Source organism: Heterocephalus glaber, unplaced genomic scaffold (assembly GCF_053883595.1).
Source record: "Heterocephalus glaber isolate CG9 unplaced genomic scaffold, H.glaber_assembly_v1.0 deba00001444, whole genome shotgun sequence".
Taxonomy (NCBI): domain Eukaryota; kingdom Metazoa; phylum Chordata; class Mammalia; order Rodentia; family Bathyergidae; genus Heterocephalus; species Heterocephalus glaber.
Window position 1 is genome coordinate 4,576,882 of NW_028258297.1, and position 26,304 is coordinate 4,603,185.

General features: G+C 53.1%; 1 protein-coding gene across 1 annotated transcript in view; it reads left to right on the plus strand.

The window, feature by feature from the left end:
- The first annotated feature begins 18,181 nt into the window (after positions 1-18,181).
- Phf21b (PHD finger protein 21B) overlaps positions 18,182-26,304 on the plus strand; it is a 61,523-nt gene continuing 53,400 nt past the window's right edge. The window contains exons 1-2 of the mRNA XM_004845413.3: positions 18,182-18,531; positions 19,383-19,448. Coding sequence (XP_004845470.1) covers positions 18,478-18,531; positions 19,383-19,448 — 120 coding nt within the window. The 5' untranslated portion in view covers positions 18,182-18,477. The remainder of the gene's footprint in view (positions 18,532-19,382; positions 19,449-26,304) is intronic.

Sequence of the window (26,304 nt, forward strand, 5' to 3'; positions counted from 1 at the left end):
CAGCTGTCCGCCATGTATTTGGAGTTAGTCCTTGTGACTTTAAAACAAAAGGCCAAAGTGGCCTTTAATAAAACAGATATAACATTAGTGCTAAAACAGAGGAGAGAGAAGCAGGCAGATGTCTGGCGAGGGCACTGAAGGAGTGGCAGTGACGTCCCGCTGAAGGATGGTGTGAGCACTCATGACCAACCTTTCCAGGAGTCTCTGGAGGCCCCTCGGCCCCAGGAGGGCCCTGTTGGTGGCACCCAAGTGCAACTCTGAGGCTGGGATGGGGAACAGTCCAGGGGACTTCCGAATCATCCTGTCCACCTTCCACTTCCAGATGGGGAAACTGAGGCCCATGGTCAGGGCATGTAGGAGCGAGTAAATGGCAAAGCTGTGAACTGTTGGGACCACCAGAGGTTCTGGTTGTGCCTGCGTCCGTGGGGCTCATGAAGCCAGTGTCATCCACAAAGAATGCATTCTTTCCTGGGTACTGTTCTGTTGCCGTGCAGCATGCTTTGGTGAGAACTAATATGTTAGCAACTGAGCTGGGTGTGGTGGAGCACACCTATAATCCCAGCATTGAAGAGGCTGAGGCAGGAGAATGGACATGGAGGCCAGCCTGGGCTACATACACAGTGAGACTCTGTCTCAAAAAACAAAACAAAACTTGAAATGTCAGTGTCTAGAGACATGGGGTCATGTCGCCCACAGAGTGACAGGCTGCCATTGCTGGTGACAACCTGCCAGTCTAGCCACTCTCTTCTGGGACTGACATGTAGGGCACTGTCCCCTCCTGCTGTCCCTGTGCCCAGTGGGACTCAGGGTAAGTCATACTCGACTTGAATCTCAGTAGGGTTTTTTTTTCCCTGTCAAATCAAGTAGCAACACCTCACAGGACACATTCTTTTAGCAAAATAGACAAGAAAGAAGTAAAATTATTTCTTGATATATGAAAGAGTGTCCCCAGAGGAGGAGATCTCAGCAGGTATGGAAGCGACACCTGCAGGCAGAGGCCCCCTCTCTAGAGGTTAGCTTCTAGACCTTTGGAAGAAGATTCAGCTCTGCTCTGTGGCCCTGTGACCCTGGGTTCATTTTGTGACTTCTACCCGAGGGGTCGTCTGGGATGCCTCACAGCCTCTCCCTAACAACCATCGACTCTTCATGGCACTTGTGTCCCTGGGCAGGCATCAGCAGACTGGTTTACACACAAGGCTGACCATGTCTCTGAGCTTCTGTCACCGCAGGTCCTAAAATCACATTGGAACTGTCAGTCGAGGATGGAGCTTTAAATAACTGAAGGACACCAAACATGTCTGCTCACGTTTCTTTTAATAAACCCAAGTTCCTCCCTCTCTACTGAATATAGTGTGGAGAGCATCTCGCTCCTGTTCATGTTGGGTGGTTGGCTGGGGGTGACACAAAACCAACAACCTGGTAACAAGTCTCTATTTAGAGCATTCTATCTTGGACTCCTCAGTGTGTCGAGGAGACCCGGAGGGTGAGGCCTGGGGACAGGGCACAGGTGCTTCACAGGTGCCCTGGCTGTGCACACACCAGCTCTCGGTCTTGGCGTGGTTTAACCTTCAGGTACATTGGGTAATAGTCACGACTGCCCAGCTTACTCAGTTCCACGGTCAGAGATAGTGAGGGTGAATCATTGGTACAGCTCCCGGCATGGAATGGGAGCCCAGCAGATAGGATTCCCACTTGGGAACACCCAAGTTCCTTTAGAATCCCTCAGTCCCATTAGAATACTTGAGTTCCATTAGAATGCCTGAGTTCCATAAGCCTAGTGTGGTAACTCATTCCTGAAATCCCGGCACTTTGAGAGGCTGAGGCAGGAGGATTGCAAATTGGAGCCCAGCCTGGGCAACTTAGCAATTTAGTGAGACTCTATCTCAAAGGAAAATAAAAAAGGATGTAGCTCAGTGTAAAGGCCCTGGGTTCATCCCCAGTAGTGAAAACAAAACAATAGCCTGAGTTCCCTTAGAATACCTGAATCCTGCTTTGGTATGAACTGGTTTCCAAGGGCTACCATTAATAAATAGCCTCAAACTTGGTGGCCCAAAACAACAGAGATGTCTTCTCTCCTAGTCCTGACACTGGCGGGTGAGGTGGCCCCCAAAGAGCAGATGGGCTCCTCAGCTCATCCTGTGGCGTGTGGACTCTTTCTTGCCGTTGATCATTGTTTATTGATCTACGTCATTCTCACCTTCATAGAAACTGCCCCATTGACAATTGCCACAGATCCCAAGAAATTTCAGTAGGAGCTCAGAAAACTCTCTATTCCGGCAGAGACGTGCTTCCAGTTTTCTTTGAGGGGAATGGAAAACCATGCAGCTTTCCTTAGTATTATTTTTTTTTAATCTGAAAGGAGTAATTGTTAGGAGCACAATAAAGATCACTACCATTTCCCACTGGAGTCCTGAAGAAATTGAACAATAGATGTTGGACTAGAACATGGTTCATAGATTCTTGGTGCAGAAAAGGCAGCCTCATTAGGCAGAGTTAGCGAGCGAGGGAGAAGAGGAGGAGTAGGTTCGTGCGTGGGCAGTGGGGGCTCCCTCTGGTGAAGAGGCTCAGACTGGCCGGATCACAGAGGGCCAAGGTCAGCCTTTGCAGGTTAGCTGAGATGGGCCGGGGTCCCATCAGTGATTGGCTCAGTTCCAGTTTTGTGGCTCTGGGGGAGTCCTCATGGCTTGAGGGGCCATTCAGTCCCATGAGGTGACTGTTCCTGCTTAGAGGGTGCAGCCTGGGCTCCAGTCACAAGGTAACTGCTCCGCTTCAGGGGAAAGAGCTCTCATTATGGGGTGGTCTTCGAGGCTCCGCTTTGCCAAGAATCCGAGGTGATGGTAGGAGTTTCGGCTCAGGGCTCTGGAGTCAGATGAGCTACAAGCTGGCGATGGGATATCCCTGCAGATCTTGAAAATTACCTTACATGGGCTTATCTTGGTGTCTTTAGTCTTGAAGAGCAATGAGATAGGTAAATTTAGGGCTAACAAACCTAGTGACACAGATGCTCCTTCATGATTAGTGTCCTCCCTGCAGAGCGGAGCAGGGACCTGACTCCAAGTTTTAAGGTAACAAGGGAACCATACAAAGTGCAGGCAGTGATGCTAGACTTTATCCTACTTTTAGTTGCCCACTGGGCATCTGTAGGTCCAGCCTCCAGGTCCCTGACTGTGTAGGGAAAAACACAAATTATGTTTTTAACAGTAACAGGTTAGGGTCCCAGGTTAGTTGTCCTCTGTCCCCATGCTGGTTTCTGACTGTGTCTGTTCCAGAGGCCACTGTCTGAAATTAAGGTTCTGGGAGGACAGTGCTTCCTCCAAAGGCCCCAGGGGAAGATTCTTCTGCCCCTTGCTGCTTCCTGTGACCCCAGGTGTCCTGGGCTTGTGGCCACATCACTCCCCCCTTGACCTCCGTGTTCACAGGCCTTCCTCCTGCGCTACTCCAGACACCTTTCAAGAAAACACTTGCTCTTGGATTTAGGGCTCCTCTAGATGATCTGGGATGACCCCAAGATCTCTACTTTAATCATATCTGCAAAGACCCTTTTTCCAAATCAAGTCATAGTCACAGGTTCCAGGAGTTAGGGGGTAGACATATCTTTTAGGGGTCACCACTCCTTCCTATAATCGTTTAAATATGAAGTGTGCCCCAGTGACTCATAGGTGGAGGGCTTGATCCTCCACGCAGCAACAGTCAGAGGAGGGGACTTGATTGGATTAGGAAGGCACTAACATCATGGATGGATCAACCCAATCCATTAATGAGTGCACAGTGGAATAGATGTGGGGCTTAATCGAGGAGGTGGGAAACTGGGCCGGTGCTTTTTGGGGGTACATTCGGCCCCAGCCCCTTCCTTTCTGCTCTTTTCTCTCTCTGCTTCCCAGCTGCCATGAGGGGAGCAGCTTCCCTCCCCCATGTCCCACATGTCACTGCATGGCAAGGACCCTCAGCAGTGGAGCTGTCCACCCAGGGGCTGGAATCTCTGAAACCATGCATGAAAATAAACTTTTCCTTCTTTGTTATTATTTTTTTCAGGTATTTTGTAACAGTGACAAAATCTAACACAAAGCATTACAGGAACCATGTGCAGATCTCCTTTTTTGACTGTATGCTATCAGTTGATTGCCTCTGCGCCTCTGGCCTCAGTTTACCAGCCATAAATTGAAGGGGACAGTCTCCCAGAGCTTTGGGTCCTTTTCATTGTAATTTTGAGTAGCCCCAGTGTCATCTCTAGATCCCAGGGATCATTGACCAATGGAGGTTCTTCTCTGCCTTGGTTTCTCCCTTTTTACAATTAAGAGCTGGATGAGACCAGTGGCTCTCAATTACTAGTTGAAAGTGAGACTTCCTTGGGACATTTGCAAAGACTGAGTGGCAAGACCCTGCCCTGGGCCCAGGGAATCAGCATCTAAGGGGAGCTGTGAGCCTCCAGACCCACAAGTGCTGAGGGCCTGGCTGATCCTAATCCTCCCTGCTCCTGACTTGATTTACTGGGGCAGAGGCAACACGGCAGTCAGATATTCGCTGGTTACATTGGTTAACTCTCTACCTCCCCTTGACTGATCACTGCAGGTAGAGCTGGGAGGAGAGGGGCATCTGGTGGGAAAAAAACCCCAGGAATGTGGAGATGTTAGAGATCACTGGAAGCTGTGGCTTCTCCCACCCCTGGGTTCCTGTGGGGTGGAAAGATTGATGTCACATGCAGGGCATGAGATCATTGTAGTGTCTGGGACTAAAATATGAAAACAGAAAAGAAACCATTAAAATGCATAGCTTTTCCCATGAAACAGAGTCAGTTGCATGTATGCACACATGAGATGGGGTCAAAACACATGGTGAATGTTTTTAAAAATTTATTACGATAAAAGACACACTGCCATGAATCCTCCTCAGAATACTCCATCTAGCTTCAAATACATGCATTCTGTTCTTGCCACTTTCTGAAGCAGTTCTAGAGTCCTCTTTCCTGAACGCCTTTACAAGGTAAACACATTGAATGCCGCTGCCAAGTGCCATCCAACAGAAAGGGAGGCTCAGAAAAACACAGTACCACATCCTCATCCACCTTATTCACCAGATCTGGCGCGATATGACTTCCAGTTCTTTCCCAAAGTCGACATGACCACGAAAGGGAAGAGTTTCGAATGGATTTGGGACACTGAGGCAGGCATTACAGCTCAACTAAGGACACTTAGGAAAGAGGACTTCTGAGCTGCTTCAGAAAATGGCCAGGATGAAAAGATAAGTGTGTTCAAAGAAAGGGCGTGGATTTTGAGGGGGATTGATGGCAACATGTCTTTTACTATAATATTTTTTTTAAATGTTAAACATTCACGGTATTTTGTGATCATACCAAGCATGTGAATATGGCTCGTGGGTTACTGTGTAGTTTGGTTTTTGCTACAGGTCAAGGTCGGAGCCATTTGAATCGCTGCTGGGAAACCCCACAGAGAAGCATGTGATATCCAGGAAGGGCCCACCTGGCCCTTGGAGGCCCACCTCCTGGTGACCCTTGCCTCAAGTCTCTGGCAGGCCAAGCCCACAGGCTCCCTGGCTGTGGCCAGTTCCAAGCTGGACAGCTAGGAAGGCAAATGAGACAGGCCCGAGGTGACCAGCTTGTCATCACTGCCTGGAAAGCCATGCACAGGAGCAGAGTGAGCTCAGGTCACCATGAGGAACTAGAGGATGGAGATGTGTGCTTGGGGCCAAAGTGGGCAGTGGCCAACAGGCTTCGAAGCTGCTCTCTCTGCCCTGGGGAAGAGTGGGGTTGAGGTTGAGACCCTCTTACTGCTGCCTTGTGGCAGACTGAGTTCTGAGAACAAGTCCTGTTTCATCCATGAGGCAAGGGATGGGGCAAGGTGACCCTGGATCTCTCTTCTAGTGGGAATTTAATTGGATCAAACTGGTGGGGCTGTCTCCATTTGATCTGTCTCAAGCCAGGGTCTGTGTGTGTGTGTGTGTGTGTGTGTGTGTGTGTCCGTGTGTCCGCGTGGCACTGACAGAGGGGCCCCTGCCCTCTGTGCACACTGGGTGGCTTCCTTTGGCAGGAAAGTGGAAGCTTCCTCAGGGGAGGGGACACAGAGTTGGAGTGGGTATGTGGGAGCAGGTGACAGAAACCAGGTCCCTACCCAGCTTTTCCTAAGGGGGCTCTGCTCCCTGCCAACCATGCACCAGCACTTACTGAATGCCTGCTGTATACAGAAGGACACCTACTTAGTACACACCCATGAGCTAATCCAGAAACCACCCTGGAGACCCTCAGAGCAGGGAACGTCCAGAGACAGTGTGGGTGTGGATGTGGGGAGAGGGCAGTCATGTGACTATGGGGTGTGGTACACGGAGAACGGGGTGGGGATGTGCGATGTGGATGTGGGGTTGCGGTGTGGGTGTGATTATGGGTTGTGGTTGGGGCCTAGGGCAGCAGGTGGTTCATGTCAGTTAATCTGGCTCCTGCTTTTGCGTGGCTGAGAGATGAGGTTCAGCTCAGTCTGCCGTGGGCACCCGGCAGGGGAAAGTGACTGATGCTAGTTTGCCTACCTCATGCTGCTCTTGCATATATTTTTATTCCTCGGACTCCATTTATAAAAGCTGGTGCCAGCTCCATACCAAGTGCTGCAAAAGTGCCCACAACCCGTGGTCCTCCAGCCTGCTGGACTCTGGCAGCCCAGTGAGGAGTGAGGGTGGCCTGCACGCAAGGAACAGGGAGGGCGCTGCTCGTGACCACTGGAGCTTCCCAGGAGGACAGACAGCAGAGCATCCAGGTGGTGGCACCGGCAGGGTGGAGCTAGGTGCTGTGGGAAACCATCCGTCTGCAGCATCAGGAGGGTCACAGGAAGACCAGCGGGCAGCCCGGGGAGCAGGACATACAGAATTGGAACCAGAAGTCAGACCCAGCAGGCCCGGGGCCAGGAACAGAGGGAGCTGGGAAAGGTAGGAGGTGCCAGAGCTCGGGAGTCATTCACTGGTCCTCCTATTATCCAGTGGTGAGACCCACAGTACAAACACTGCTGTTCGTCCATGAACAAGTCAGTCAACCTCTCCGGGCTCACATTCCTCATTTCAAAATGGGACCCATTAATATGTGTGGGCTGCTGTATTAGTCACTTTCTAGTTGCTGGGACAAAATACCTGACACTTGCAACTAAAGGAGAGGTGTATGTGACTCCTGGTTTCAGTGGGTTCAGGCCATGGTTGGCTGGCTCCAGGGCAGAAACAGCAGAGGAGAAGGGCCTGGTGGAGGAGAGCTGCTCATCCCACGGAAGCCAGGAAGCAGAGTGGAGAGGACCCAGGGACAAGGGTACCCTTTCCAAGTCATATCCCAAGCGACTACTTCTGTGCAGCCCACATGTCCTCAATGCACAGTCAGCCATGAATGCCTCCATGGATGAATCCACTGATGAGAGTAATGCCCCATGATCAGTCACCTTCCATGCACATGGTATTCCGGGAAGTTTAGATCTGAACCAAGCCATAGTGTGATCCATTTCTTAGAACATGTCCCCACTGTTACGTGGCACACATGGGTGTGAAAGGCCACACAAACCAAAGCCACCCCTGGGGGCCAGGATGAAAGACCCAGGCTTGATGTTCATTGTAACAGCACTGTCACCAAAAACTGCAATCATGACACCATCTTACAAGCATCACTCTGGGAACACCGTGCTGGGTACTGTGGCGAAGGCAGCGAAGGGACAGAAAGGGCCCTTCCTCCTGCTCAGGGCTTAGGTGGGTGCCCTGCTTGGTTTCTGCACTGCTGCTATCATCACAGCCTGGATGGGAGGATCCTGATGCTCAGGGAGTGTCCTCCCCAGGAAAAACTAGGGCATTTGACATCTTGTCTCTGAAACACCATTTTTGTGTTCCCAAGACTTTTGGCAAGTCAAGCGGACATTGTAAGTGGACAGGGACCACAATGTCCCTGGGCCAATTAGTGCCACGTGTAGAAACTGCTGTCCTGCTGTCAGAAAGGGCGGGGGATTGAGCTTAGTGGTTCAGGAGCCTGCCTCGCAAGCGCAAGGTCCTGAGTTTGATCCCCATACCAAAAAGGGGAACAAAGAGCTTACAATGTCACTGCCATGTAGTTTACTCCATAAACCCTGCCCTGCAGGGAGTGAGTGGGAACTGTGCCACTGCAGAAGGCTGCACTCCAGCCGCCTGCCACCAGATACCCCAAGTTCTCTCTAGCGGTTTCCTGTTTGGATGGCCACCTCAGGCTGTCCAGTGACGAGCTCTTCCTGTCTGCTGACCCTGGATGGTCAAGTACGTTCTGGGGACTTTGCCCCAGTACAGGGGGGCTGTGGATGTCGTATTTGTTTTTGCATTTCTAGGAGCTCTGCTATGTCTTTGGCTATCCCAAAGGGACTGTCCTTGGGAAAGCAATTGTTTTGAAATTCTTTTCTGACCCAGCTCAATTCACACTTTCTTTTCACATACTTACCTTTCACGACTCTCTTGCCTTAAAACGATCTTGAACCATTTTCTCACACCCTAATAAATCGGAACTAAGTATTGCAATTAGCACTCGTTCATGGCACCTCTTGTTATTATAACAGTGATCTTCATTTCATTATTATAAATGTTATTAATAACTCGTAGCTCCTTAGCTGCAATTCTCACTACCATCTGCCACATGGTGGAGGGAGGATTTTTGCCTCTGTCCTCCCTAGAGGGGGACAGCGCTGGGGCCTCCCACCTCCCCGCCCATGGTGTTGTCCCAGGGTCACCACAGATGGCCTACAGGTCAGTGTCAGCTGTGTGCCTACTGTGAGTCCCACTGAGCTGCGACATGGGGTGGAGGGTAGAGCACTGGGTTTGAATCAGGGTTAGATGAGGAGGGAAACCATTACTTCTCAGCTGGTTCCTCAGATGCACTACCCTGCTTACACTGGCCTCAGTTTTCTCATCTAGGCCTACTTGGGCGGGGTTTGGGGAAGGATTCGGATGCAGCAATGTGACAAGCATGATATTCAGGTCAATATGCACTGCTTACTAACCATTAGCCAGAGGACGGTGGTGGTAGCTTAAAATGCCTACTGTGGTGCCTGACAGTGCTGGGTACCTAATATATCCCTAAAAATGCTCCTTAACTTGGAATCTGCATGTTCAGTGGAGAGGCAGGGGCACAGGGGAAGGGAGACAGGAGGCCAGACATGGTTCTGTTCTGCTGCTCTGCCATCCAGCAAACCAAAACAGAAAACAAAAAGGATTGCTTCAAAAGTCCTTTAAAGTTTTCAGTGACTATGGGGGAAATAGGTGCTGGATCTGTGAATGAATAATTGAACCTGACCTTCTACACCTGCAAACACAGGCCAGCGGAGCAGGGATGCACTGGACTTGAGAACATCCGGGCATCCAAATTGAAGCTGCCATCTCTCGCATCTGTGACCAGAGGGAGGCTATTAAACCCAGCCTGTAGGGGACAGAAGGAAGTCAGAGCTAACGAAGGCCCAGATTTGCACCTGGCCAGGGGGTGACACTAATTAGAAGACGGGCCCAGCATTTACTGGGCCTCTAGTAAGGAGATCCAGGACTTTGATCACGGTGGTTCCAGAAGGGGCTGGGATACCACAGATAGGAGAAGGCTGAGGAGGAAGAGAGGGAGCAAGTTCGTTCCCAGGGCTGCCATTGCTGCCCTGCCACATGGTGGGCAGTTGTAAACCGTGGCCGTGTCTTCTCTCACAGTCCTGGAGCCGACGACTTGGGGGGTCTGTGGGGGCCTCATTCTTGGCTTCTGGTGTTGCTGATGGCCCTTGGCTTATCCTGTGGCACTCTCCTGTGCCTCTCAGTCTCTCCTCTTCTTTCTGTAAGGACACCAGGCATATGGACTAGAAAAAACTCTAATCTACAAAGACTTCATCGTAACTTGACTGCATCTTCCGTGACTCTATTTCCACCAAGGCCACATTGTGAGGTTCTGGAAGGATGTGACTTTCAAAGGTCACCATGAAAGGCAGTATCAGGAGGGAAGAGCAGGGGAAAAGCAGGATGGGGGAAGGCTGACCCCGAGCCCTGCCTCCCCTTCCCGCCTACTCTGCATAGGACCTGGCCTTCCTTGTCCAAGCCTATGACCACGGGTGCTTCTGGGGTCACCTCCTAGCTATACCCCTTCACTCCAAAGAAGTTCAAGGTCAGTGTCTGGTTTAAATCCAAGCTGAGCCTCTGTCTCCCCTCCTCTTGGACATACCTGAGCCCAAGGCCACCTGCACACCCACACCTCAACGATAGGGCCCTGTGCCCCTCGTGCCAAGTCACCCAGGCCCTCATATCTTCAGTTCAGAAGTGGTAAATTCCATGCCAGGTGTGGTGGCACATGACTGTAATCCCAGCACTCAGGAGGCTGAGGTAGGAGGATTGAGGTGAATTCGAGGCCAGCCTGGGCTACATAGGGAGTTCAAGGACAGTCTGAACTACATGGTGAGACCCTGTGTCAAAAAACAAACAAACAAAGAGGTGGTAGATTCCAATTGAAGCTCACATCTCCAGAATCTAAGTCCTTGGTGACTCCCACCAACCAGAGACTTGCAAATAAGCCAACCACCTCAAGCCTCAGTTTCCCCAATGCAGAATGGAGGGGAAAGCAATATCCTCTACCCCTGCTCGACAGGTGTAGGGCTCAGTGGAATAATGGAGTGTGAAGCCTGCCAGTGAGAATGAGGCTCCCTCCAGGCTGTTTCCCCAACGCCCCTTATCTGTGGACAACATCCATTCCAGGTCAACGGGTGAGGCAGAAGCTGAGGTCTGTTTGCCCTGTCAGACTGGGATCTCTTAGGGGACATTGCCCGATATGCAGAGGACCCTGTGCATGCTGGTGGAAAGAAAGCCAGTTCTTCCAGAGCCCAGTCTGATGGCACACACCTATAATTCCAGCACTCTGGGAGGCTGAGGCAGGAGGATTACAAGTTTGAGCTCAGCCTGGGCAATTTAGTGACTTAGAAAGACTCTGTCTCCAAAGAAAAAATTAAAAAAGGGCTGAGGATGCAGCTCAGGGTGAAAGCCCTGGGTTTAATCCCAAGTCCTGAAAAAAAAAAAAAAAAGAAACAAGAAGAAGAAGAAGAAGAAGAAGAAGAAGAAGAAGAAGAAGAAGAAGAAGAAGAAGAAGAAGAAGAAACCCAGTTCCCCCTTGCTTGATTCCTCAACACAACAATTCCTTCCCCAGAAGCGCTGTCCACGAAGTAAAGAACCAAAGAAGCAGGCATCAGCTCAAGGTTAAATGAGGAGAAAATAACTCTTACCATTTCCCTGCAGAGGGTTCCTATGGTCAGAATCAATGCTTGCCCAGGAGTTAAAAACACCAAATGTGAGAAGCAAAACCGGAGAACCAGTTCTGCTCTTGGGGTTCTGAGGGGCCTCCAGGCATAAAGGTGAGAGAGAAATAAAGCCTTACCTCAAGTGTCCTCCAGAGGAAAAGAATTATTTTTCTCCTTTTAAAGGGCATCCTACATCTATGCTTATCGAACTGACTCATTCTCAAAGGAGAACGGAGGGCTGACTTGGGATCTATGATGATGTGGGCAGGAAGGTGCTAATTAGGGTGGTTCTGCTAATAATAGAAACTTGGGACACACATTCTCAGTTGGCTCTGAGGGCTGGTCTCCCATGGGGCTGCACAGGGACCCTGGGACAATGGGGCTTTGCCTGTTGTTCCCAGGCTGCTTTCTCATCTGATCTCATCCACCCCGAGTTTTGTGCCCAGAAAGAAACCAAAACCCCCAGAGGTGAAGCAAGGAGCCCTCATGGACCTGCCAGGCCTGGACCCACAGCTCCCAGCCCCAAGGGTGGCCATGACCTGAGCGGGAGCCTGTGACTCCTTCCTTCCCCAGGAGAAGCTGGCTGGTAGCACAGGGACGCTTCCTGGGGCTGTGGTGCATGCATCTCCCAGAAGAAAGATGGCAATCATGGGGAGGTGTGGGTTCCCTGGGCCTCAATCCACTCTGGCTTCCAAGGCAGAGTCCCTGAGAGGGGACAACACAACAAAACAACAGAAACCACATACTCACTGCACTAGGCCATGCCAGTACATTCCCTGAAAGCCTGGCCAGTACATTCTCTGTGAATGCTGGTTCTCTTGAGCCAAGCATGGTGGCACACACTTGTGATCCCAGCACTCAGGAAGCCGAGGCAGAAGTATTACTACGAGTTCAAGGCCAGCCTAGGCTACATGGTGAACTCAAGGCTGCCTGAACTGCATAGTGAGACCCTGACTCAAAACACCAAAATAAATGCCAGTTCCCTGCCTGGCCACTGCCGCTCTGGTAATGGTCCTCTCTTTTAGCCCCAGTCAACATTTCTGTTCCCAAATGTTGCCATTCCTTTAAGAACAGGAACTAGCCCCAAGTGGAGGCAAATGCCAATAATCCCAGCATTCTAGGAGGCTGAGGCAGGAGGATCATAAGTTTGAGCCCAGCCTGGGCAACTTAGCAGCTTCGAGAGACCCACTTTCAAAATTTAAACAACAGGTGGGGGTGCTGAGATGTAGCTCAGTATGAAGACCCTCAGTTCAATCCCCAGGACTGCAAGGAGGGCAGGAGGCTGCCAGATGTCCTGTCCTCATTCCTGGGTTAATGTGCAGTAGGGGACAGTGAACCAGGACCAGATTCCCCACTCTGCCACCGGCTAGCTGATCCAGGGCAAAAGTCCTCACTGTCTTTGTGCTCCAGTTTCCTCCTTGGGACAAAAAGGACCCTAACTGCACCTGTCACAGGCAGTGGCTCAGGTGCACTGCAGAAAGGACAGGGCCGGGCCCAGCTCCGACAAGCCTCAGTCTGCTCATCTATAAAATGGGCCAAATGCAAGAATTATACACATTCATGTGCAGCTGGCGGTTCCAAGAGGACATGGCTCATGGTGAGCAGTATATGTTAGCCGCTGTTATTATTTATATTTTCACATACACAACTCCATGTGTAATTTCTCCAAACAAAACTGTAAACTCCAGGTGGTAGGATTCCCATCCCAGAGTTAACATCGGGGCATCTGTAAAGTCATGGACACTCCTCTCTTCAGCTCCTGTGGCTCACCCCATACCACACACCTTGCACTGGGCGAGCTAGCGGACATCTCTGCCGACAGCTGTCCCGGGCAGGCTGGATGCGTGGGTGATGACCCTGGCTTGGGGCTGGTTTCTCTGGCTTTTGAATTGTGCCTTTTAAAATCGCTGTTGTTTACAACGGGGGCAAGGAAATGTGTTTGAGAACAGAAGAGCCATGGCCCAAAGCTTTCTGATGTTGAATTTGTGAAAACTCCAGGATCCTGGTGAACAGCTAAGGAGAGGGAAGAGGCAGGAGGAGGTGGGGAAAGTCTTGGGGGCTAGAATCAGGCAGGGTGCAGCTTCTCTAAGCTTTCTCAAAGTTCTTTAGAAACAGCGAGTAATCTCATCTGCATCCTGGGGGGCAGGAAGAGGCCCAATTGGGCAGGGCAGGCACCCAAGAGTGGAGACAGCCACTCATTCCCCATGCTCTCCCTCCCAAGGGGCCAGGTCAGGCTGGGCTGTGGGTCATCTGCCAGGTCCCTTCCGGGTGACTGGCCCCATTCTGAGGCATCCAAGCCCCACCTCCTGTCACCTCAATAGCATAAACTCAGGTGTGAATAATAAGTCACTCCCACCAGGAAGTGCAGGGGTGTAGGAGCTCTGTCCCTGGAACCCAGAGGGAGCCCAAAGACACTTGCCTTTATACGAGGTTGACAGGGGCGGGGAGGGTAGAGCAGAGAACGACAAGAACGCATGTGCTCGGCTGCCTTGGGGTGCTTTGTTCAGCAGGGGCCACTGAGTGGAGGTTGCCAGGGGCCTCCAGGGATGCCCAGGGTGGTGGGCTGTAGCTCTGAGCCACCGGTGCCTGGCAGATGGACCCCGAGTACCCGTGCAGCCTCTGAGTGGATGGGTGAGGGGCTGCCCAGGCCCAGCCTCCCATTTCATAGGGAGAGTGATAGTCCTCAATGCTGCCAAGGTGGCTTGTCCAGGTGGGACCCTGACACCCCTACTCCAGCATCTCAGGCTCAGGATTGGGCCACCCTGACCTCAGCCACTGCTTGGACCAAGAGTACAGACAGACAACAAGGTGGAGCATTGGGAAGAGGGCAGGCTCTGGAGTTGGGTGAACTCTACTCCATGCCCACAGCTGGCTGGCCACATAACCCATCCAGGCTCAGGGCGAGAGGCTCCTGACAGGTGCAGTGCCCCAATTATAGCCATGCTGCCTGGGAGAGTCACAGAATCATTTTGGGCCTTGGTTTTCCAATCTGTAAAGTATGGATAATCACACCCACCTCCACGGGACTGAATGACATAGAGGACACTTTCTACAGAAGGAAGAGGGAAGGTGCTCAGTGAATGGCACCCATAGCAGTTACACAGGGTCAGACTTGTACCCCTGCTGAGGTACACATTCACGGTCCTCCTGATACCTTTTCTGGTTTCTCTGGGCGGGAACCAGTGTACACACCTTTGTCTGGTTCCCTGCTCAGATAACACACTTAAAAATCCAGCATGGCATTGTAGGCCTTTGGGATCTGATACAACATCATTTCTGTCCTGTTTCTCTCCACCAGTGACACATCATAGGTCCCCAGAGGTCCTTGCTACAGCCAACCTCAGGACCTTGGGTTCTGCTGTTTCCTCAACCAGAATTCCTTCTCCATCATTGGAAACCAATTCATCTCTGGTCACTTGTGCAGGGTCCCCCAGGCCCACAGTGGGAGAGCCTAAATCTACGTCCTCAGCCCCATTAAATCATCTCGTGCCCTGAGCATCCATTTTCTGACCTGTACAGTGGGAGTTCCAGACCTCTGAGCTGGCCTTGCTGGTCCATGAGATAATGCAGAGGGCTGATGCTTTGTGGGTGTGAGGTACACTTGGGACAAAGTGTTATGATTTTTGCAAGGCTCTGCTCCCATCATTGCGTGACTGGCACCTCTCAGACCCCTCCCCTCCTACATGCTGTCCCTTTGAGGGTGCTCTTTTTAATACAGGGCTTCTGAATGAGGTTTCCCACATCTGATTCTCTGCAGGATCCCTCACTACCCCAGGAACCTGAGCCCTGGAAGGCTTGTATCCATAGGTGCGAATCCATGCTTGCTGTGTGGCTTTGGGGTCCTTTCTCATGGTTCACCTTGGCCTTTCATGTTGTGAGAAACTGAAAACCCAGTTTTTAGCCTGAGAATGCTCATTTGAACTTGGTCTTCCCAGCCCATCAAGCGCCTCTGTGGACCGTAGCTCATAAACGCTGCTGAAAACCTGTGAGAGGAGAGCTTCCTGTTCCCCCATTTCAGCCAGGTGTTCCATAGAGAACAGGCAAAAGAAAGCTTGAATCTATCTGAGGTGCAACCAGTACTGGGCCAGCAAGGGTGAGCCAGGGAGTTAGGACAGCTTCAGGGGACAGCTGATTGCTAGGGACAGGGACACAGGGAGTGTTCCAGGCTGCCTGGGCCACTCCAATCAGTCCCGGGAAGGAGAGACACTGCCTTGCTGGCTCCTGCCTGAATCCTGTTTCTAGGTGGTCCAAGTTCACATACTATGTCATATCAAGCCCCTGGGTCTCTATGCTGCTATTCGATCCCTGGGGTGGCCACTGGAGGCCAGAGCCGAGCTGGGGTGCAACCTCTCACTCATAAGCCAGCGAGGGGAGTGGCCGGGCCCTTCCTGGTCCCATCTGGGCGCCAGTGCCCACAAAAATCTCCCTAAGTTAGAGGCCGGGTTGAGGGCTGGACCTTCCCAACAGGCAAGTCCAGCCAGATAGGTAGGACAACTGAGGCTGTCCAAGGTCGGGGGCAGGAGGAGCTTAGTGGATCTTGGTTGCACGATCGAGGAATCGGAGGCTAAGAGAGCGGAGGAACATGCCCAAGGTCAGGAGGCTGCTCAGGTCTCAGATCTCACCCTTTCCACTTGACCAGGATGCGGCTGAGCAGGAAAGTGGGAGCTGGAACTAACCTTCGGCACCTTCATGTCTGTGCCCGTTACCCACACTGCACCCCGCTGTTCCTCGACAGAATGCAACTCTCAGCCTCCCTTGGTTCACTCACAGCCTGGTTCACTCCCTCCCTCACCACCTGGTTCCTCCCTGCTCCACACCTCCTTTAACACACTACCCTGCGTTCTGCCACAGCCCAGACTCCAGAGGGCTCAGCCCACTGGGGCAGGAAATGATCCCCTTCATCAGAAGACGCATGGCCCCACTGCTAAGTCAGGGCTGCCTGGTGGCCTCCAGGGGAGGGATAAAGAATTTTCATGTAGAAGTGAGGGGAAGTTTCTCCCAAAAAGCATTTGAAATGAATTCTGGAGGAAAAGGATTTTTTTAAGTGGGTGACAAGGGACAGGGCATTTCACAGGGAAGGTACAGCCCAGGGTAAGACAGAGAAGCCTGGAGGGCAGGGGCTCAGGACTCCTTCCAGGGTTGCTCCAACCAGGAACCTGGGTTGCTCATGCAGGAAGTAGGTGATACAGTAACAGAAAAAACAGGGTGGGTAGATGATCATCACTGAAATCCACACAAGTTAACAGAAACTTGCAAAGGAGGCTTTAAAGTCTCCACCTATAGCTACTCTCCTCCTCTAGCCAGCATCTGGGAGTCCGTGTGGGGGGTCAGTGACGACTGCAATGTCCTCTCTGGATTTAATCACCATACATGGCCAATGATGAAATTATCCTGAAGCTTTACCAAAATGCCAGTGACATTTACAGAGGTTACAGTAGAAATTCTTTTCGCATGCAGGAGCTCTCTCTGTCCCCAGGGCAGACCACTACTTTCCTAGGCTGGGGTCCAGTCCTGCAAAAGCACTACTCAGCAGCAGAGTGCAGGCCTGGGATGTGAGAGGTCCTGCCCTCCATCCCCAGGACTGCAGCAGACACAAAACTAAACCAAAAAAACAGGAAGCGGAGGGAGACACCACCAGAAGCTGGGCAGACCCCAGAAGTGGGAGGAGCTGGAGCCCTCTCAAGCTCCTGGCCTCAGTCTTTCTGTTTTGCATGTCCGTCAAACACTAAATGGATCATAACCACCTAGAACATGTGTTCCTTTTGCATCCGGTAACAAAGCTACTGAGCGCTCCCTAAAGCCTAGGTACTGGGAAAGGATAAGGGGCCCTTTCTTCATATTTGGAGAACTCCATTAATTTTGTGGACCAATGACCATCACTGTGGGCTTGGGGGTTCCACTGATTCCTGTGACAGCAGAGAGAGGTCTACTATGCTGGCCTCTGCTGAAGGGGTGCACATGCCAAGGCATCTTTTACGCTCAGGAGGTACACGAAGATAGAATTTATCAGTTCAGACACTTACTTTGAAATTGGATCACACTCTTTCTCCCAGCGTCTTTCAAACACACCAGTGTGCTTCCAACAGGGCACAGAGAACTGTCTCCCACCGTAGCAACTCCGGGACAGCGATACGGACTCCTTAGCCTCCTGGTGGTGGGGCTAAGAGTACTGAAATGTGATCTCTGCAGCTGTAGCTATAATTGTTTTATGTCACGTTGACCGGGCATGTTTACGTTTTTTAACAACTGTCTTAAAAAGTCCGGTGACATCTGTTGAGAGTTTAATTGTGAGTGTAAAAAAGTCATTAAAGGAACAGCCGAGAGATCAATTTTCATACTGTTTAAGCAACACGGTGGCCATCAGGCGGCGGGGGACTCTAGCGACAAGACTAATTTTGTGTCCCAAGTCGAAGCGCTCCGTACTGAGTCAGGAGAGGATAGAAGATGATGAAAAGGAAACAGAAGAGGGGGCAAAGGAAGAAAGGGCGCAGAGAGCGACAGGAGAGAAGACAGGGAAAAAGGGTCAGCGGTCCTTCTATGGCAAAGTGTCCTTGGCCTCGGAGTCCAGCGGGGCGCCCAGGCAGTGGGGGAAGAGGTACCCCGTTCTCTTGGGGATCGGCTGCGGACGCAGAGGTGGACGTCGTGGGCACTCACTGGCCGAGCAGGTCCGGATTTCGCGCCCCCCTACGCGGACACTTTTGTTCTCCGCTTCGGGCTCCCGGCCGCGGAGTGGCGGAGTGCGCATGCGCGGGTGGGGCGGGGCGGGAGATGGGCGGGGCGAACGGTGGACCCCGGCCCCGCCCCCTGCCGCCCCGGCCCGCTCCATCCGGGCACTGCCGAATTAGCATCGTGCCGTGGCACAACTTTGCCGAGGCCCAGCGAGATCCAGGCGCGCGCGCCGGAGGAAATATAGTCCCTGCCGGCGGCGGGGCGCGCGCGGGTTGCGCGGGGCTGCGGGCGCCGGGGGGCCATGCGCCAGGCCGCGCCCGCAGCCCGGGGACCCGGTGCAACTCGCCGGGCAGCCTGAGGAGTTGGGGTGACCCGGGCTTGGCGCCTGGCCTCCTTTCTTACCCTTCGCCAGCCCCGTCCTACTCGGCCGTGGAAGAGAGGGCTCGGTACCCCAACCGCCAAGGAGTCCCGGTTCACCCCCGCCGGGCTCGTCCCCCCACCGAGCCGCACAACTTCCTGGGAGCCGGGGCCAAAGTGCGCGCAAAGTGCTGCCCAAGTTCCTGGGATGGAGCTGCAGAGCCGGCCTGAGACGCTCGCCGTGGAACTCTCGCGCCACCAGGTATGTGGCTGAGTGGGGGTGTCTGGGTCGGGGAGGGGACTGAGGAAGGGAGCTCCAGAGCCCCGAGCCCCACGTCTTCGCTTCCTGGATCGCGGGGTTTCTGGGGCTGGCGCCCCACTCCTACCGCCTCCCGGGGTCGGGGAAGTATGCTCAGCACCCACCCCGTGTTCCCTGCGCTCCTGCCCGCTATCCTGCACGGTGGGGTCGGGGTTTCGTGGGACTCGAGCCCTGCTCTTGAGGTCTTAGTTGCGGGGGTCTGCGCTGAGCGCTTGGGTTGCGCAAAGGGGCCCCGCGGGAGCTGTCCCCGAGAGGGGAGCATGGACAGCCCCCTACGGTCCCCACGCCCGCGCACCTAGCGCTCCTGCAAAGTAGTTTTGGCGACGGTTGCCGGGCGGGTGGCGGCGGCGTAGCGCCCGGAGCTCGAGCGGTGTTGCGGCGCGCGCGAGTGTGTGTGTGTGTGTGTGTGTGTGTGTGCGCGTGTATGTGCGCGCGCGCGCGCGTGTGTGTGTGTGTGTTGGGAGATTAGGACGCGACTTGAATATTTATGAGCTTTGCTCGACACGGACTCGCCGTGTTTACTTGGCTCTTTGTTCCTCCCCCCTCCCCTGGCACACACTCACACTCACACTCGTGCACACGCACCCCGGCCTGCGCACTTGCACGGCTCGGGGCGCGCCGCCGGGTGGCTTGCGCCCCCGCCCCGCCCCGCGAGGCGCCCCGATGAGGCGGCAGCCACAGGTAAGCGGCACTGCCCGGCTGCCGTGCGCGCGTGCGGGACGCGGCCGGGAAACTTGGGGCGCACCGGACTCCCTCCCGCACCCCAGCTTCAGCTTGCTCTTCTGTTTCTGCAGAACGGCGACCTCAAGAAGCAGCTCCACGAAAGGCAGCCGCGGATCGCAGCGCTCAGCGATAAACAAGTAAGCGAGGGGTCTGTGCCCCCCCCCGCCCCCACAGTCCCAAGGCCAGGGCCTTGGAGGGGTCGCCGGGCACTGTGGCAGAACCCTAAAAAGTACCAGCATGGGCACTCCCCGTGAAAACTCCCCTGGAGGTCTGGTTCCGGTCCTCAAAGTTACCGTCCTGTCCTCCCTGCCTGCAAAGAAAGAGCCCGATGGTAGCGGCGGGGGAGGGGGAGGGAGCACGGGGCCCCGGCAGTGGCCGAGAGGGACAGGCTGCACCTCGAAGGCGCGGCGCCGGCGTCCATCTTGAGTTGGTGACCATGGTTTTGGGAACGTGGAGATTTTCCGGGCCTTACGCTGGGTAGGAGTGGGGGCGGGGGCCCGGCGGTTTGGGCCTGGATGCTGCGCTCCTGGGAAGCAATCTGTGGGTTCCACGCAAACCCTTTTTTCAAAAAGCCCTTCCTCTGGGCGCCCGATCCCAACCACTTCGCCGGCTTCACTTTTTATTCTTGGAACCTGACGCCAGCTCCCGGGGAACAAAAGAAAGGCGCCCCCAGGACCCCCCCTCTTGGATCTGCCCAACTTTGGTATCTGGGCCTTAGGGATAGAAGAAGACCCGTAAGAAGCTCCCGCGATCGGGAGGGGGGCGCGGGCGCCGACCCCCCTCGCCCCCCCTCCAAGGAGGAAAAGTTGTCCATTGTGACTTAGTTGCGCTGAGCTCAGCGGTCCGGGTTTCAGCACCGCGAACAGATGCCGCGGCGGAGCCCGGCCAGCCCCGCGCCCTCGCCCCGCCCCCTCGCCCCTCCCCCCGCCCCCAGCGGCCGCCCCCGCCCCTCCCCCCGCCGCCCGAGCTGAGAACTTTGGCACAGCCAATGGCGAGCCCGGGGCTCGGGGGGGGCGGGGCTCGGGGGCGGGGGCGCCCCTATCCGAGCCCCTGCGCCGCCGCCGCCCCCGGCCCCGGCCCGCCCCTGTGCCGTCGATCGCGCTTCCTTCGGAATGCCACTGCCGCCGGCACCAAACTTGGACAGCTCCGCCACCGCCTACGGGGTCCCCTCCCCCACTCTCGGCCGGGCCGCCCCCTCCCTCCGCACCACCTCTGAGGCTGGGTTTTCGGGGCCTCGGAGAGGCTTGCTTGGAAGAGGTTGGCCGGGTGCCTACGATTCCGGAGAGGGACTACTCGGAGGCCCGGGGCTCCAATCGAGTCTTAAAGTTGAAAAGTGGTGGGAGGGGGCGTGTGAGAGAGGAGGGAGCCGGAAAGAAAGATGGCAGTTCCGGGGGCCCGGGCCAGCTCGGGGGGCGCCCGGCAAGAAGGCGTTCACCCCTCTTCGGTGCCTTGGCCCCCCAGCCCGGGCCGCGCGCCCCCGTCCGGGCGTGGAAGCTTCCATTCCCGCCGGAGGGGCGCCCGAGGAGTTCGCGGGAGGAGGGGACCCGGGCCCCGCATTACCATTTTGATTGCTTCGATGCCATTTTTGGAGGGGGAGGGGTTGAAAGACCCTTCTCTGCCGAGCACAAAGATGTTTAATCACCGTGCAGAATCAAATCAGATACTTTCTTTAAAAAAAAAAAAATTGCCACCAAATCTGTTATAGTGAGATAGCTGAGGTTTTTCGAAGACGATTTTTCACTGAGACTGCAAGTTGTTGACTCTTATGCTCAGAGTAGATTTGAGAGAGAGAAAGAGAGACAGTAACCCTGTAGCTCTCCTTGCAACAATGTATTTTCATGTTTGCCTTACATGCAATAGTTTCGCTATTTGGAGCGGCTGTTCTGAGCTCAGGTTCGATCATTTCTTCTGTATGGTAGGCAACTGTTTCAAGGCTGTTTAAATTTTTATGATGGTAGTAAATGAGTAGCTATTTATTATCCGACATGCCAGAATTTACATAAGGCTGAAAGGAACATTTGAAAACCCTTTTTGAAGGTGGAAGGGAAGGATCCCGCTCCTCGGGGGTGCCTTCGCCTTTAAATTTGAACTCGAAGAAGGCTGGCTGCCCAAGAGCCTCCTCCATCTTTGTGTGTGTGTGTGTGTGTGTGTGTGTGTGTGTGTGTGAGAGAGAGAGAGAGAGAGAGAGAGAGAGAGAGAGAGAGAGAGAGAGAGTGTTTAACAGGAAAGAAAGGAAACAAGAAAACTTTTGTCCTCTGGCCTTTTAAAAATGTTTCTCTTTTAGATGACTAAAAATAACATCTGGTACGCAGCCAGGTTTTGGCCTGGCCATCGGAATTTGTGTTTGTAACTACAAGTGTGTTGCTTTTCCGGTTCCCTTTGTGGCATTTTATATAACAAGGGCTCATAAAAGAGGGAGGGGAGGGGGTTGAGGCTGGGTTCAGCATGCTAATCAAGCCGCCTGTCTCCTCCAAGCATGTTGGCATCTTTCGGAGATCTCATGAGGGTTAGGTGGGCTTAACATTCACCCCTCTGGCTCCCCTTGGGAGACTGTAGTGGTGACTGGCTTGGCTGGAGAAAGGTCAATCAGTGGGCTTGGAGGTGACTGAGCAGAAGTGGGGTGTGAAGAGGCTGTGTGGAGACACCCCAAAACTTGTCCAGGAGGTGCTGAACTGGGGGAGTGGGACTGAAAAAGCTTGGGTGTCAGTCTTTTTTAAACTTAACAGACTATGAAAAGATTATAATTCTTTTACAGGGTTACTTGGGGAAAAGTCTTACCGTCTCCACCTCCAGGACTTGTGTGTGTGTGTGTGCCGTTCCCGTTTTATATCAGATCTAAAGGTTAAGTTTCAGTTAAAAGTGCACATGCAGGTGATGAACTGGATAGTAAAATGAATGGATGATCCCATTTTCTGAGTTGGTTAGAAATACAACAGTGGCAGAGTCGTGTCTTTCAGCGCCCAGCCATCAATTTCTCACTACATGCCCTTGGCACTGGAATTTTCTGTTACTTTTAGAAATACAGATAAGTGTTTAAAGGACTTGGAGAAGTGGATAGTGGGTTGGTCAGAAGTAGGTAGATAAATACATTCTGTATCTAGCTCTTCTCCCATCATCAGGAGACGACGGGTTAAACACAAAACTACCTGCCTTAGGACCTTGCTGTTTGAAAAGGGAGTTCATATTTTTCCCTTGAAAAAATCGGTTGGGGAGTAGGTCAGAGCTGAGTTGTGGCCCCATGGGGCCCAGCCAGACTGCCCCCAGGTTTGGCCACCCCTCTGTGCTGGATTGTGGATGTGGTGGGGCTCTTTTCCAACAAGATATGATGTGTGAAGACTCCATTAGCTGCTCCAGTGGTTTTACATCATGAATTTGCAGCACATGCAGAGAGGCAGTAACATTTTTATCTAAATCGTCAAGCAGCAAGCATTTCTGTGTAAATAACAGACCCATCATAAATACAGGGAACCCCCCCACCCCAGCTCTCCTCGCAGAGCCTTGGCATCTCCAGATCTGACTGTGCAAATCCAACATGAACAGCGCTCGGAGAACTTGGTGTTTGAACTGTCGCCTGTGCTGGCACGGACTCACCGGAGCATCCTGAGACGTGAATCTGAGGCCTTGCGCGTTGCCTGATATATCCATTTGATGGACTCTGGATTCCGAGGGGCTGTCCTCAGGAGCAGCAATAAAAATCTGTCTTCTTGAAAGATATTATGTATGTGGCCCTCACCCAACTCCATGTCGTGTCCTCAGCATGATTGACTGGCCACGTCAGACACTGGAGGGATTCCACCTCCAGCAGATGAAGTGGGCAGTGGGTTTATTCTGAGAGGGCCGCCCCACTCCGAGCTATTTGCATCCCTTGGTCAGAGGATGTTGTTTTCCAAGCTCTCCTGCCCTCCTCCAGGTAGACACATTGTCGTCTTCCTCATCCAGAGTTCCAGTCCTCCTTCTGCAAGCAGCACCATTACAGGTTCAAGAGCAAATTAATCCCAACCCCCAAAGCTCCACTTTTCTCACTTCGGGATGGAGACAGAGCATGGGGGTGGATGGCAGGACTCCTGAGCCCACCTTGAGCCCTCTTGGTCCCCACTTCCTCCTCCCTCCACTGCCCTAGGAAGATGGCAGTGGCCCCTCATGCCTCCACTTAAGGAAATGCAGCTTTGTTGAGGCAGCATTTACAGTCCCATGCCCACCGACAGCATGCCACTCTTGATGGTCTCGGGCACGCCCCATTCTAGGCACATGGCCTTCATCCATCTTAGAACATTTTCATCACCTCGGAAAGAAACCCTTTGGCTGTCACTTTGTCCCACCCCTGAGCAACTGCTCATTTCCTCTCCAGATTACGGTTCTAGACTTTGATCTGAATGGAATCCTCGCTGTTCCCATGCATCCTTTTGTGGTTGAACATGGAGTTTCCAGGTTCACCCAGGCTGCATGTGCATCAGTACTGACTTCATTCGCACTTCCCGAGTAGTCTGTTGTGTGGATGGAGTTCACTTTGTGTAACCCTTCACCTACTCGTGGGAAGTTCGTGGTCTCCATCTTCTGGCTCTCAGGAGCAGTGTACTGTGTCTTTCTTGTGCTTCTGGTACTTCTTTGCCAGAGTGTCTTAAAACTAGAGCACAGTCACAGTGCCCCTGGCTCACAGCCTTCTGGTGGGTCCACCTCACCCCTGGACCTGGCTGTGTGACCCCTTGGTTAGCAGCTCCTCTGCCACCCTGAGCATTTCCCTGCCTCTGGGAGTAATGGCATTGTGTGCCTTGATCTATCACACTGTTGACTACTTTTTGTTGCTTTATCCAGTGGCAGCAAACCTACAGAACATGTGCCACAGTGGGCTGTTTGTATTACTAAAAGCTCTAAAAGGTTCACCATCAATGTGCTAGACAAGCTCCATGCCAGCGGTCTGCTCAACTCCCCCTTCCCATGTTTCAGAACAAGGGGGACTGTGAGGATGAGCAGTGACAGTCTCGTGCCAGGGGATCCCTAGCCATGGCAGGCAGGTGGTGAATGGTAGCTTCTTTGAATGGTAGTGTCTTTGAAGTGAGTGCCCCAGAGACAGGTGGGACTAGCTCCCTGCCCTCGAGATCCTCACAGAGTGAGGTGTGGGCAGAACTTCTGGGAAAGGGGTGTGAAGATGGCACTTTGAGAATGCCAGCATGTTTCTGGCCTGGAGACTGAGGACAGCTTCCTGGAGGAAGCTGCTGGGCAGTGTGGCCTCAGGGCTCAAGGGAATGGTCAGGCAGAGCTGGACCAGGCTTGCTGGAGGAAACCCTGCAGGCTGGAACAGGAAGTAAAACCAGCAGAGAAGGGGGGCGGGAATGCAAGCTGAGGTGGAGCAAGGCAAGTGTGCAATGGGGGGTGAACTTGTCCTGCCCTGGCTGAGGGCCGTGGGCACGCAGCGGGGAAGTGTGTGCAGTGCTGGAGAGCAGGTCCAAGGGCAGACGTTGTCACCTGGGCCAGAAGGCGCGGCTCTGGCAGGGATGGTGGGGCCTGTGCCTGACTTGGGGAGGGGAGGCTGGACGGTGGCAGTGCCTAAGCAGGGAGGGCCGGGAGCCCGAGGGTCCTCCCTTTGCATCACCAGAGCCGCTGAGAGCTGAGAAGTTGAGGGCGGGTGCTGGGAGCCCCTGGACTGTGAGTCAGTGGGTGACTCCGCTGAGCTTCAGAAAAAAAGTGAGTAGCATACATTCAGCTGTACTTACTAGTTAGATTTTTATTCTTATTTCTTTGTTCTAATTTTATTGACTATACATAGTATATATAAAGGTAAATGACACATTCATATTGATATCTAACCCTAAACATAATATATGTGAAATCTGGGTGCTATAATATTGTATAAAGTTGGTGGAGGATCAAGTTACAAAAACAAGAGGGAGGGCTGGGGATTTAGCTCAGTGGTTTCACAAGCACAAGGACCCGAGTTCGATCTCCGGTACCAAAACAAAAAAAACCCCAAAAAAAACAAGAGGAAGGATCCTATTTTGAAGTCAGAAAGATAATTGCCATTCTGTTGCTCTGAAGTAAGATCTTATGAAGGAAGACAGTGATCAAAACCCTATTCTGTAATAAGAGATAAAAGAGAATTCTTTTAAAGAAGTTCTTGTTATACATAAGTAACACGTGCTGGATAGGAAAAATCCCAGCACAGGTTTGAATGTGGTGAGACTCATGGTCCCGCCTGACCTGTGGACCAGTGTCCTCTGACACAAGCGGATGCGCCAGTCTCACTGTTCCTCTGCTTGCTCTTCACACACACACACACACACACACACACACACACACACGTCCTTCAGAATCTGTTGGGAACAACTCAGGTGAATTCTGTCAACTTCAGGAGCTCCCACCAGACTGGGGATGTGCAGGTAGGGCTGATGTCGTATTAGCAACAGTGGCCTCTCCCTTTATAAGGCTTCTCCCTGGCCTCTGCTCAGAACATTCTTACTTGTAGCGGGGAGGCAGCTAGCTGTCCTTTGAGGTATTGGCATGACACAGCTGGCCCTTGGCAGCTGAAGGGGCAGTGGGCCCTGGAGAGGGTTGGGGGACAGCTCCAAGGAGCTGCTCTCTTCAAAGATTCTGTCCCAGTGCCTCCTGGACAGACATCTTTCTGTTGGGACTTGGTCAGGCTGGGCAGGTGACCATGTCAGAGAAGGGCACCTTCCTGAGGTCAGGCAGCTCGGGACCACTGAGAGTGGAATTGCTGATTCTGTACCCCAGCCTTGGGCTCACCCTGGTTTAGCCTCCTGCTTCTGTCCGGCTGTGTCCTGCGTGGTCAGGTCAAACATGATGCAGCTGGAAGAGCAAAGACCCCCAAATCTTAGTGTCCCAGATCCCTGTGTCTGCCTGAGTCACCTCGGGCAGGTCATTGTGCTTCTCTGAGCTGTTTCCTACCCATGAAGTGGTGGTAGAAATGACCTATCTCCCCAGGTCATTGAGTGGGTGTGAAGAGTCCCAAAACCATCAAGTAGAGGGTAAACCCTGTTG